The sequence below is a fragment of the Entelurus aequoreus genome, linkage group LG13 (genome assembly GCF_033978785.1).
Source record: "Entelurus aequoreus isolate RoL-2023_Sb linkage group LG13, RoL_Eaeq_v1.1, whole genome shotgun sequence".
Classification (NCBI taxonomy): Eukaryota; Metazoa; Chordata; class Actinopteri; order Syngnathiformes; family Syngnathidae; genus Entelurus; species Entelurus aequoreus.
The window spans coordinates 56,580,753-56,593,139 of NC_084743.1; the positions used below are offsets into that span (position 1 = coordinate 56,580,753).

General features: G+C 41.6%; 1 protein-coding gene across 2 annotated transcripts in view; it reads right to left on the reverse strand.

Annotated features, from left to right (window-relative positions):
- Positions 1 to 5,166: 5,166 nt before the first annotated feature.
- Positions 5,167 to 12,387, reverse strand: part of ssh2a (slingshot protein phosphatase 2a) — a 71,241-nt gene continuing 64,020 nt past the window's right edge. For both annotated transcript variants that reach the window (XM_062068067.1, XM_062068066.1), the window contains 3 exons: positions 11,774 to 11,974; positions 10,867 to 11,698; positions 5,167 to 6,768 (listed from right to left, as the gene is read on the reverse strand). In XM_062068067.1, the coding sequence (XP_061924051.1) occupies positions 5,518 to 6,768; positions 10,867 to 11,698; positions 11,774 to 11,974 (2,284 nt within the window). In that variant the 3' untranslated portion in view covers positions 5,167 to 5,517. The remainder of the gene's footprint in view (positions 6,769 to 10,866; positions 11,699 to 11,773; positions 11,975 to 12,387) is intronic.

A 12,387-nucleotide genomic window follows, 5' to 3' on the forward strand; every position in this document is an offset into this window, starting at 1 on the left:
CCATACCTGGTTGTTCAAATTAGGCATAATAATGTGTTAATTCCACGACTGTATATATCCGTATCGGTTGATATCGGTATCGGTAATTATTATATAATTAATATCGGCAAAAAAGCCATAATCGGACATCCCTAATAATTACAATAATAATAAAACTTGCTCAGTTGTACCTTTATGTTTTTTTTAATTGCACAAAAAATCCAAATGTACTGTATTCACACGGTGGTCGGCTCACATGTACAGTATATGTGAATGGACGTACATGCACAAGGGAGCATGGACAAATGTTGTTTTATGGTGACAATACTCAAGTTGTGTGGGAAAAAAATGTGCCTTTTCAAAGAAAAATAATGGACAGCTATTAGTTTGACACAAATTGGTTATTTATATTGTCAGGTTCAAACACTGATGACATCTATTAAACAAGACAAGAAGCAAGGAATTAAACAGAGACAGAATGCTATGGACAGCTATTAGTTTGACACAAATTGGTTATTAATAATGTCAGGTTCAAACACTGATGACATCTATTAAACAAGACAAGAAGCAAGGAATTAAACAGAGAAAGAATTCAATTTGGCTCAATTGAGGAGGAACGTCTGGACTGTACTCTTTGTTGTATTGTAATCAACAGAAAGATATTGTCTTGACCCGAGATCTAAAAAGCGAAGAGGAAGCAGGCCCTGACTCCCCTCCAGGGACCTTTTCTTTGAACTGTTTTACGACCTCTTCTTTGAACACGTTTACGACCTTTTCTTTGAACCAACCTTTTCTTTGAACTGTTCTATAATCAAAGGTGATGGCTGTTTACGACCCCCATCCCTTAGAAACAGCTGTTGCTATGTAACTCTTTGCCCACCCAGGGACGCTTACCTTTACCTACTCAGTGGCCTAGTGGTTAGAATGTCCGCCCTGAGATCGGTAGGTTGTGAGTTCAAACCCCGGCCGAGTCATACCAAAGACTATAAAAATGGGACTCATTACCTCCCTGCTTGGCACTCAGCATTGGAAGTTGGAATTGGGGGTTAATTCACCAAAATGATTCCCAGGCGCGGCCACCACTGCTGCTTACTGCTCCCCTCGCCTCCCAGTAGGTGAACAAGGGGATGGGTCCAATGCAGATGACAAATTTCACCACACCCGTGTGTGTGTGACAATCATTGGTACTTTTACTATAACTTTAACAGTTCCACCACGCTCTGACGAAAGATTGCACGCCTCCTCTTTTATTTGGACTTCCCCTGATTACATGGCAACAGCTGTTTCTAAGGGGCAGGGGTCGTAAACAGCCAACGCCTTTGATTACAGAACAGTTCAAAGACAAAGTCGGTTCAAAGAAAAGGTCGTAAAAAAGTTAAAAGAAGAGGTCGTAGAAGAGTTCAAAGAAGAGGTCCCTGGAGGGGAGTCAGGTCCTGCTTCCTCTTCGCTTTGTAGATCCCGGGTCAAGACAATATCTTTCTATTGATTACAATACATGAAAGAAACAGAACACCTTCATGTTGCTTCCCATCCTACACAGTGGAGTTTTACAAGCCTTCCCGCCGGGCGAGCTGAACTCAATGTAACACAAAGTTTTGTGATAACTTAGACACAATTATTTTAACAAATATTGTGCAAATATTTATTATGTTCCAATCAACATTTTCATTCATTCATTATACCCTTATTTTGAAATTATTTAAGTCTTTAAAAAATAGTATTTCTGTCTTTTGCTTTTCTCAGCTCACTTACACATGATAAATATGAGGAAAAGGGAGCATTATTATACTTTGTAAAGGCACCTTTTTGAATGCAACTCTTGTATTAACTTATTAGACGGTGTAAGGCAGGGGTGTCAAACTCATTTTAGCTCAGGGGCCGCATGGAGGAAAATCTGTGCCGGACTATTAAAATCATGGCATTAAAACTAAAAAATTAAGACAATAAAGATTGTTTTATATGTCTTACTTTGGCCAAAAATAGAACAAACACATTCTGAAAATATTACAATAAAACTAGAGAAAAGCAGCAGGTAAAGTTTAGATCCATGAAGTAAAGAGGAAAGTGAATGAATGTTTATAACTGAATACATTTACATATGCATAAAAATGTGTTTTCTTTTTGTATTTTTTTTTTTTTAATGAATGAAGTAACGTTTATGACAACCTTTTTCCAAAACACAATATAGAATGTGAGATATAACGGGATAATGCATACATTTATCATTTGTTTTCAAAGTGGTTACAAAAAAGTTAAAAATGTTTACTGTGGGACCACATTTTTATGACTTGATGGGGTCCCTGGGACCCCATTTTGAAAATTCCTAGCGCCAACACTGATGGAGTATTGGTGCGTGCAAAACAGCAGCCGGTTTTAATGCTAATCAAATATCATCCCGGGGGCCAGAGATAATTAAGACGGCCCGCGGCCCTTGACTTTGACACCCCTGGTTTAAGTGTATTAACCCATGTCTACCAGTAGGAGCACAGAGATCGTGAATTGTCTACAGATGGAGACAATGAAGGCGGAAGGTCTGTGAATGTGTGTTCTGATGTTTATTTTTCATTTTGGACTTTTATCCACATGCCAAAATCAGCACAAAGTGAGAGAGTCATCTCTCTACTATTTATTTCACAATTATGCCTATCTGCTTAATGAGGAAGAATCTGTTGTTTCTTTTTTTAACTCCACTGTTTTTATGGGTATGCTCGTCAAATAAATAAATGTCTTTTGAATAAGTGTTTTCTTTTTCAGCCTCTCTGCTATGAAGGTCAATTTGTGTTTGTAAAACAAAAGCTTTTTTGTTTACTCTTAATTTATCTAACTGAATTTTTTTCCGTTTGAATTTTGCTGACAATTGTGTGTAAAAAAAATCAGTGTAAAAATAATTGTATAAAAATTCAGTGTAAATAAAAGATTAATAAAAAAAAAATTCAGTGCAGAAATGTCTGTTGCTTTAAAACTTGAGACTCACTTGCAATAAATTAAGACTGAAGCACCTCAATTGCTTCAGTCTTAATTTACCGAAAGTGGGACTTGAGTTATGAAGCAATGGATATTTCTGCTTTGACTTTTTCAGTTTTGAATTTTTTACACTGAATTTTTCTACACTGTATTTTTGTATTTTTATTACGCTGAATTTTTTCTGCACTGAATTTTTCAACACTTATTACATTGAAATGTTCTGCACTGATTTTTTTTACACTGAATTTTTATACACTGATTTTTAAAAAAATGTTTATTACTTTGAAGTTTTGGCACAGTTTTTTTGTTTTTTTTACACAGAATTTTAAAACGCTGTATTTAACAAATTTAATTTTGCTCGCAAATTTTTATACAATGAAATTGTCAGCATAATTTGATGTAAAAAAAAAGATATATATTTCACAAAATTCAAACGCAAAAAATTCAGTATTGACTCGTAAAAGTTGAGTCACTGCCCGATTTGTCGTCGTTTCGCGCATGCGCAAACACAACTTCCGGTCGTGAGAGTACAGTTTTTTTTTTTACCTTTAAGTCGTTAAAATATTGCAAAAATACCAACGTATATGTATTAAAAGTATTTAAATAGCTTTTTTTTAATTGAATACTTGTATTATTAGCGTAACATGCAAGTTTATTCCGTGTAACTGCTAACACTTTAATATGCTCAGAAGAAAATGGCAAATTTGAACAATGAACTATATAGATGGATGAAAGTAATTTTATTTGTTGTAGTGTAGTTGATTATTTGAAGTTATCAGTAGATACCAACGCGAACATTTGTTTAAAAAAAATATATATATAAACTGCCTTTATTTTGAAAAATCTGCCGTCGAGTAGGCAACGGAAGTTCCTCACTTTTGACGCCTGCGCAAACAAATCGGGTAGTTAAGTAAATCGGGCAGTGACGTCAATCGATGAATGAAGTGAATCAGGGCCTGAATTCCATCGATTCACTCTTTCGAGTCGTAATTAATGGGCAGAAACTCACGAGTTGAACAAGTGAATCGTTCGCTCTCGGGCGGTTAGAGTAACGGTTGGTTAATGAATTACATTTTTACTGACTCGCTTTTTTAAAATGTAGCTAACCAGAGGTGAGTTAGTAAACGAGTTAAAAGACACTAGTCCCCCAAGAGGCTCGACTCGTGAGATTTGGACGGTTCGTTCATGAATCGTACAGTTCAGTTTCAGTTGATTTGGAACATGCATTACGATACAATGGAATTGATTGATTAAAACTTGTATTAGTAGATTGCACAGTACAGTACATATTCCGTACAATTGACCACTAAATGGTAACACCCGAATAAGTTTTTCAACTTGTTTAAGTCGGGGTCCATGCACGTTAATCAATTCATGCATCACACAATCCCAGTTGTTTCATTACAGCACGTCCGAAAAGGAGTAGGAAGAAGCAGAGCTTATTTAATTCTACCCCTTTTCATACCATATCAATTTTAGCCAATTTCCTTGTTCTCTGTAACAGAACAGTGAACAAATAAATAAATAATATACCAATTAAAAAAAAAAAGTGTAAGTTAATTAAACGTACTTTTAGCCACTAGGGATATATTTAGTACAATCTGATTATGCAGTAATTAAAAAAAATCTCACCCCAAGGAGGAACTAGTGATGTATTTTTTTTAATGGACTTCCTGTTAATTCATTTGTGAGAGGAGTGTTTAATTAATGACCCACGCGGGGTAAATATCAGTATCTGAATCCCCACGGAGAGGAGTGGCCCTTTTTTTTTTTTAAAGAATAAACGCGTTTACACTAAGTCAGGTTATGGCAGAATCATTCCAAAGACGCTGCACATGACCAAATTCCATTTAATTTGCCTGATAAGATTATTTAAATACTATGATGTATAAAGGCTATTAAAACATTTTTTTTACAACTCTCAAACTGATAAAGATAATCTACTCAACATTTGCGTTGACCCATCTCAGATATTTAAACAATATATTTTCTCAAGAGGGGTCTCATTTTTGATGAATGGGTGGCATAAGGTGCAATTTAAGTGTGTAATACTGAGTAATATTTCCCCTAAAGTGCAATTTAAGTGTGTAATACCGAGTAATATTTCCCCTACAATAACTCGGCACATTGACTTAATAAAGGTGGGGAAACACACTTAGTTCATTTCCTGGCCTGCAGAGGGCAGTAAAGCACAAGTGAGTAAAAAGACAAGGGAGACGCCAGTCAAAACAAAGCCATGATATTTATTAATTGCTGAAGCACGGAATAAAAAAAACATGTAACAAACATACCAGCTTTGTCTTTGTTAAATTAAAAAGTGTGTTAAAGACACGTGTGTTGACAGGATGAACACAGAGAAGAAACAATGATATCAGTGCAACACGATCAAATAAAAGATGAGAGTAAAGTGCATGTTTGAGAAGAAGCCCTCATTTTGGAGTTGGACAAATTTACACGAGCATAAAAAAAAACACAGTTTGTGTGCATCATCCGGTTCAAACATCCAGTAGTTGACATGCAAACACGCACGCACACCTGCTACATGATTGGCACACGTGGTGCTGAGTTGTGAGGTCACATGGTGTTGTACAGCAGCGTGGCGGCACGCTGTTTTCTCTCGCTCGCTTTCCTCGACCGTCTCGACGTGTGGCCCCGCCCCTGCGAACGCGAAGACGCGGCGCAGCCGTCTAGCTCCGTCCTCTCTGCTCCCAGGCCAGTCGGCGAGTCGTCGCGGGATGAAGGCGTGGCTTCACGGCGGGCGTTCCGGGTCAGGACTTTCTGCTTCTTCCACGTGTCGTCCGAGTGAGTCGGTGACGTGGCGAAGGAGTCGTGGGAGTGCGCCGAAGCAGTCCTGCCGCGCTGCCTCAGGTCAAGGTCGCTGAGGTCGGTGGCGGAAAGTTCCAAGCAGTCCAGTTTGGCCAAGGAGGCGGACCTCTTCATGAGGGAAGGCGGGGTGAGGCCCGCCTGGCGGATGCGAGCTTCCAGCTCGATGGCTCGCTGCCAACCGATTGGCTGCAGGAAGATCTTCCCGTCTTGTTTCAGCCGCTGCAACATGTCCACGCCTGCGGGGGGCGCCACTGAGCACGGCGTCACGTCCACATCCATGGTGTCCCTCGGGGGGTGGGGCTTCCCCCGGTCTTGATCCTGATTGGCCGGCCTCTCCAGGCCGACGCCCTCATGAAGGAACGCTTGCAGTTCTCTCAACGTTTCTTGGATCCGCTCCAGCTCCTGGCCGCCATGAACGAGGCGGTTGTTGGCGTCGCAGTCGGGGCCGCAGCCGCCCTTCCTGTCATGTGACTCTTGGCCGTCGTCGGGGTCCGACTCTTGGACCGTGACGCCTTCTAGAAGGATTCTGGACCGCTCGCTTGACGAGTCACGTGCAGGCGCTGGCAGGTTGTCCTCATCCTGGGACTCTTCAGTGCTCGCCTTTGTGGTGCGCTGAGGGACAGGAAGTGACGGCTGCCCGGCGTTCAACGAGGACATTCGGACAGGAAGTTGTTCGAGGCAGGGGGATGGCAGCGGCGAGCGCTGCGATGCCGCCGCCGTCTCCATTTCCTGCCTCAGCTTCAACTCCAGCTGCTCGGTGGCCCGCCGCACCGAGCCCGCCGGCCAATCGCACGGCAGCATGGAGGGGGACGGCGGGTGCGTGGGAGGAGTCTCTCCGGTCTCCGCCTCCTCCTGAAGACTGCGCGACGTGGGCGACGGCGAGGACGCCGCGGAAGTAGCTGGGTGGCTTATGGCTTCGATCTCCGTGACAATATGGCGGACGGATATGGCGTTGTCATGGAGAGGGAGGGGCGGGCTGATCTTGTCGTCGCTGTCGGACTGTGGGCGGAGGAGAGGAAGAACATGTCACATGACCTGCACTTTATAGAAAGCTTCTAATAGTATCGTCATGTCGCGACTAGAGATGTAAAAGCTTTAAAATGTAATATCGGATATTATCGGTATCGGTTTCAACCTCCCGATATTCCCGGGAGACTCCCGAATCTCAGTGCCCCTCCCGAAAATCTCCCGGGGCAACCATTCTCCCAAATCTCTCCCGATTCCAGACATTATTGGGGGCGTGCCTTAAAGACACTGCCTTTAGCGTTCTCTACAAGCTATCGTCACGTCCGCTTTTCCTCCATACAAACAGCGTGCCGGCCCCGTCACATAATTTATGCGGCTCCTACACACACACACACAAGTGAATGCAAGCATACTTGGTCAACAGCCATATAGGTCACACTGAGGGTGACCGTATAAACAACTTTAACCACTATTACAAATATGCGCCACTAGGGATGATACTCGAAACCGGTTTTCCCGGTTGTTCGATAAGAAAAGAACCGAGTCCTCGGACTCTAATCCCTTTTTGAGAACCGGTACCCGTTATCGAGACCACTATAGTAAAGAAAAAGAGTTGGTTCTTTATTCGAATCTCTGGGAACGAATCCCGTCCCCACCAGAAATGCCCCTTGAGACATTACAAGAAATTACGTCACGTAGCTCAGTCATTAGGCGCAGATAGGGAAAGCAGAAAGCGCTCCAAGGTGTAATAAAGTTCAAAACAAAAAGGTATAATCCAATGAATCACTCTACTGAGAGATTTGAGCAGGGTACAAACACATGACCAACACTTTTACGACCAACCGGAAACATAGCAACCAGGCTAGCAGCGCACCTCCTTTACGGCAGCTGGCGCAACGTTCTTAAATCAACCGCAGCACATACACATATATATATATACATATATACATATATACACAACTTATATGACATCTCCCTTTTTTAACTTTTGTTTTTCTTTCCTTGTAAACAAAACAAAATCGCACTGTATATGTGTTGTCTAATTATAAATAATGCAGACGAGGCATGTTGGCTGAGTTCTTGACGTTTACTTTCACAGCGTGCTCATAACCTCATTCTTATGCCGGGTGACGACATGCAACAACACTTTTCGGGGCTACTGTGCATGCTCGTCACTCCCGTTGCATGCTGGGTAGTGTAGTTGTTATATTCCCTAGCTCGGGGGTCGGCAACCCGCGGCTCTGGAGCCGCATGCGGCTCTTTAGCGCCGCCCTAGTGGCTCTCTGGAGATTTTTCAAAAATGTATGAAGAATGGAAAAAGATGAGGGGAAAAAAATAAAATTTTTTGTTTCAGAATGTTTTCTGTGGGAGGACAAACATGACATAAACCTCGCTAATTGTTATAAATCACACTGTTTATATTAAACATGCTTCACTGATTCGAGTATTTGGCGAGCGCCGTTTTGTCCTACTAATTTTGGCGGTCCTTGAACTCGCCGTATAGTTTGTTTCCATGTATAACTTTCTCCGACTTTCTAGGACGTGTTTTATGCCACTTTTTCTATCTCATTTTGTCCACCACACTTTTAACGTTGGGCATGAGTGCACAAAGGTGAGTTTTGTTGATGTTATTGACTTGTGTGGAGTGCTAATCAGACATATTTGGTCACTGCGTGACTGCAAGCTAATCGATGCTAACATGCTATTTAGGCTAGTTATATGTACATATTGCATTTGCCTCATTTGTAGCTATATTTGAGGTCATTTAGTTTCCTTTAAGTCCTCTTAATTACATTTATATCTCATGACACATGTAATATGGCTTTTAATTTTTTGCGGCTCCAGACAGATTTGTTTTTGTATTTTTGGTCCAATATGGCTCTTTCAACATTTTGGGTTGCCGACCCCTGCCCTAGCTCATAACATAACATCACATCTATCTATCTATCTACCCTATAAAGAAATAATGTTAACTCAATAAAGTGTATTTCTTTTTTTAGCTTTAACTTTTCATTGTTTAGCATTGTAACCAGATTTGCAAACAACTTTTCTCTTCATAGAATTGTCTTTCAATAAAGAAATAAAGTGCAAAAATGTCAAATCAAACAGTTATGTCAAATAGCAGCAGAATTGCACTTTTTGGAGAACTGTATTATATTCAGTTTTGTGCCCAAGGGACTGATTTTATTTAACACTATATTATTATTTACACACCTATAGTGATCACAGAGACAGGTTGTTTTTGTGTTACTCTATATATTTGTTTTTCTGAAAAATCCCACTTAATATACCAGTGTTTCCCATAAACTGCCAAAATACCTGTGGCGGTGGGGGCGTGGCTATGGGCGTGGTCACCATGACATCATCAAGTAATTTGCATAATTTACTACAATGATATGATTTTCTCTAAAAAGGCTCAAAAAATGTATACTTACTAATTAATAATAACAGTTTTGTTTTAAACATCCATCCATCCATTTTACAATATAATTACAACACTTTATGTACATATTTATATACAGATTTGAACAATAAGTTATTCACTGAAATATATTTATTAATTGTGGTTCTTACAAAAAATACATCTTATAAAATATAAGAGCTAAAATGTCTCATAAAGCTCTGCCCCTTTAATTAGTGCATACTAAATAATTTAACTTTAGCCTACTACTACCACCATATTATTTACCAGCAACATAAAGTGAAACAGAGGCAGAGGTGTCCTGCCACAGTCAGTAACAAATAAACAGAAAACAGTAGTGGTGGTAGATAGACACAGAGCTTCATCAAACATCTGATCCACTGAACAAAGAGCTCCAAAAATCTTGAACTTTAGACTGCCATCAGTTTTACTCCCTACACTTAACCATGTGTTTCCTACTGCCTGCAGACTTTGCACCCTTTGTTATATACACATGTTGTGTTTCTAATATAAATACATTTAATAAAGTCAAATACAAATAAGGCAACAAGAGAAGAATCCTACACTTCTCTTTTGTAAAGTAAATCTGAACAGCCGATATGGGCATCTACATCAACTATATGATTTGCCTGAGAAGCTGGAGAGGACAAAAAAAAAATTTAAAAAATTTATTTTAATTTTATTTGTGGCGGACGTAATTATTTCGTGGCGGGCCGCCACAAATAAATGAATGTGTGGGAAACACTGATATACTTTGGGTAACAACAGTCAATATTTATTTATTTAATTTTTTTAGGGGGGTAACAGTCAATATTTATTTATTTATTAGATTTTATTTTTTTCTTATATAATTAAAGTGAGCTTTTGTTAAACCAAATATTGTGTGTTTTTTTCCATGTACAACAACCTATCTAGACTCGATAAGAGAATCGATAAGGAATCGGTTCGATAAGAGGATTCGATAATAGGCACAAACTCGATAATTTCTTATCAAACATCATCCCTATGCGCCACACTGTGAACCCACACCAAACAAGAATGACAAACATTTCTGGAGAACATCCGCATCGTAACACAACATAAACACAACAGAACAAATACCCACAACCCCTTGCACTAACTCTTCCGGGACGCTACAATATACATCCCCGCAACCCCCTTAGCCCCCACCTCAACCCCGCCCCCCCAACCCTACCCACCTCAACCTCCTCATGCTCTCTCAGGGAGAGCAGGTCCCAAATTCCATGTTAAAAAAAATAATGCACCTTGTGACTTCAATAATAAATATTATTAAATATATATTTTTCCATAACTTGAGTTGATTTATTTTGTAAAACCTTGTTACATTGTTTAATGCATCCAGTGGGGCATCACAACAAAATTAGGCATAATAATGTGTTAATTCCACAACTGTATGTATCGGTTGATATCGGAATCGGTAATTAAGAGTTGGACAATATCTGAATATCTGCAAAAAAGCCATTATCGGACATCTCTAACTTAAAGTTTTTGTCTGATAGGTGACAATAATAAAATGCACTCGATTGTTTTAGATAATAAAAGTATTTTGCACTCGTTATGCCATCAGGGACAGTTATGCAAATTAGATGATGACATCATCAAGACCCCTAACCCCCACAACTCCGTGACAAAGACCCATTTTGTGGAAGACAACAAAGCAACACGATGCATCATATTGTCATATTTACCTGACTCGTCCCTTGTCCGCTAACCTCCTCTTCCTCAATCCCCGTGTTGTCGTCACAGTCCAGCGACGCGGACCTCTGCTCGGGTGGTCTCTGTGTTCTGTCTTCTTGGGCCAAGCCCAGAAACTTCTCCCTGGCGCTGTAGAAGTCAATGTTGTCCGAGCTGTGGCTCGACGAGCCGTCGGCTTCGCCGCGTCCGTCCGTGGCGCCGCTCGGCCGTAACTCGCTGGGGTTGTTGTTGTCATCGCTGTGCGGCGGCGTTGTCAGGTGGGCGCCGCTGACGGGGCTCGGCGGGCGGTTGTCGTCCCGCGGCGTGTCCGGCGGCGACTGTTCTGACGTATCGGAGTCGTGGGACATCATGGTGACGGGTGAGAGATCGTCGGAGCTGCTCTGCTTCCGGAAGTGAAGAAGTAGTTCCGGTGCTTTATTCTCTGCGCCTGTGCTGTGAGCATGCTGCGGTTCAGTAGTTGAGGGCAGGATGCAGAGCGAGGGCGGAGGAGGAGGGACTTTGACAGAGATGACTGATGTTGCCGTGTCAGCGACATCCGACGACAGGAGGATTGCGTCACGGTCCGTACCGGGCACCTCCTCTACCGGCGAGTCGCAGGCGCCGTTGCAGCGTGCGCGGAGGTCGGGGATGGACTTTGCAGTGCTGTCGGGTTCAGCAGCCAGAGTTCGGAGCACGGCCACGCCCAGGAAGTGATGCAAGGAGGGAGAGGAGGAGGAGTTGTTGTTGTTGCTCTGGGAGTGTGAGGAGGATTTACACAGCGGTGCTGGTCGATCTGACAGGTCGCTGTCAGAGTGGGAGCGCCAGAGTTTATTATGCCTCTGTTTGCTGCGGGGGCACAAAGAAACCATGAATAAACGCCACTTTAAAGGTTACTAACAGGAACGTCGTTAAAAATCCCACCTGGCGAGCAGAATTCCCTGATATTCTTCCAGCTGTTTCATGAAGGAAGGGTTTGGTTTGGTGACAGCTCTTTTTTCTTTCACATACTCTAAGGCATCGTCCAGCGTCCAGCCGTACTCCTTCATGGCGTAGGCGATCACGGTGGAGGCAGAGCGGCTCACACCCATCTTACAGTGAACCAGACACTTGGCCCCGGCTTTCCTAGGAGAGGAGGAGCAGGCTTGTGCTTTTAACCGCCAACAGGAAAATGGGGACGTGTGTGTGTGTGTGTATTCTGGCAATGTTTACTTAATGGGGACATCGCTCTGTTTACAGAGTCACCTTTAGGGGACCTCTGACGGTATGGGGACAAAAAAACAGGTCCCCTAAAGGGAAACCTTTTTAAATGATAGTCAGATCCATTCTGAAGATGCCTAAGTGTTTTTTAAGCTTTGGCCCATAAAACATTAATAGTACTGTGATTCTGTATGGTATCCATCATTAGTTACCGTATTTTTCGGAGTATAAATCGCTCCGGAGTATAAGTCGCACCGGCCGAGAATGCATAATAAAGAAGGAAAAAAACATATATAAGTCGCACTGGAGTATAAGTCGCATTTTTTGGGGAAATTTAT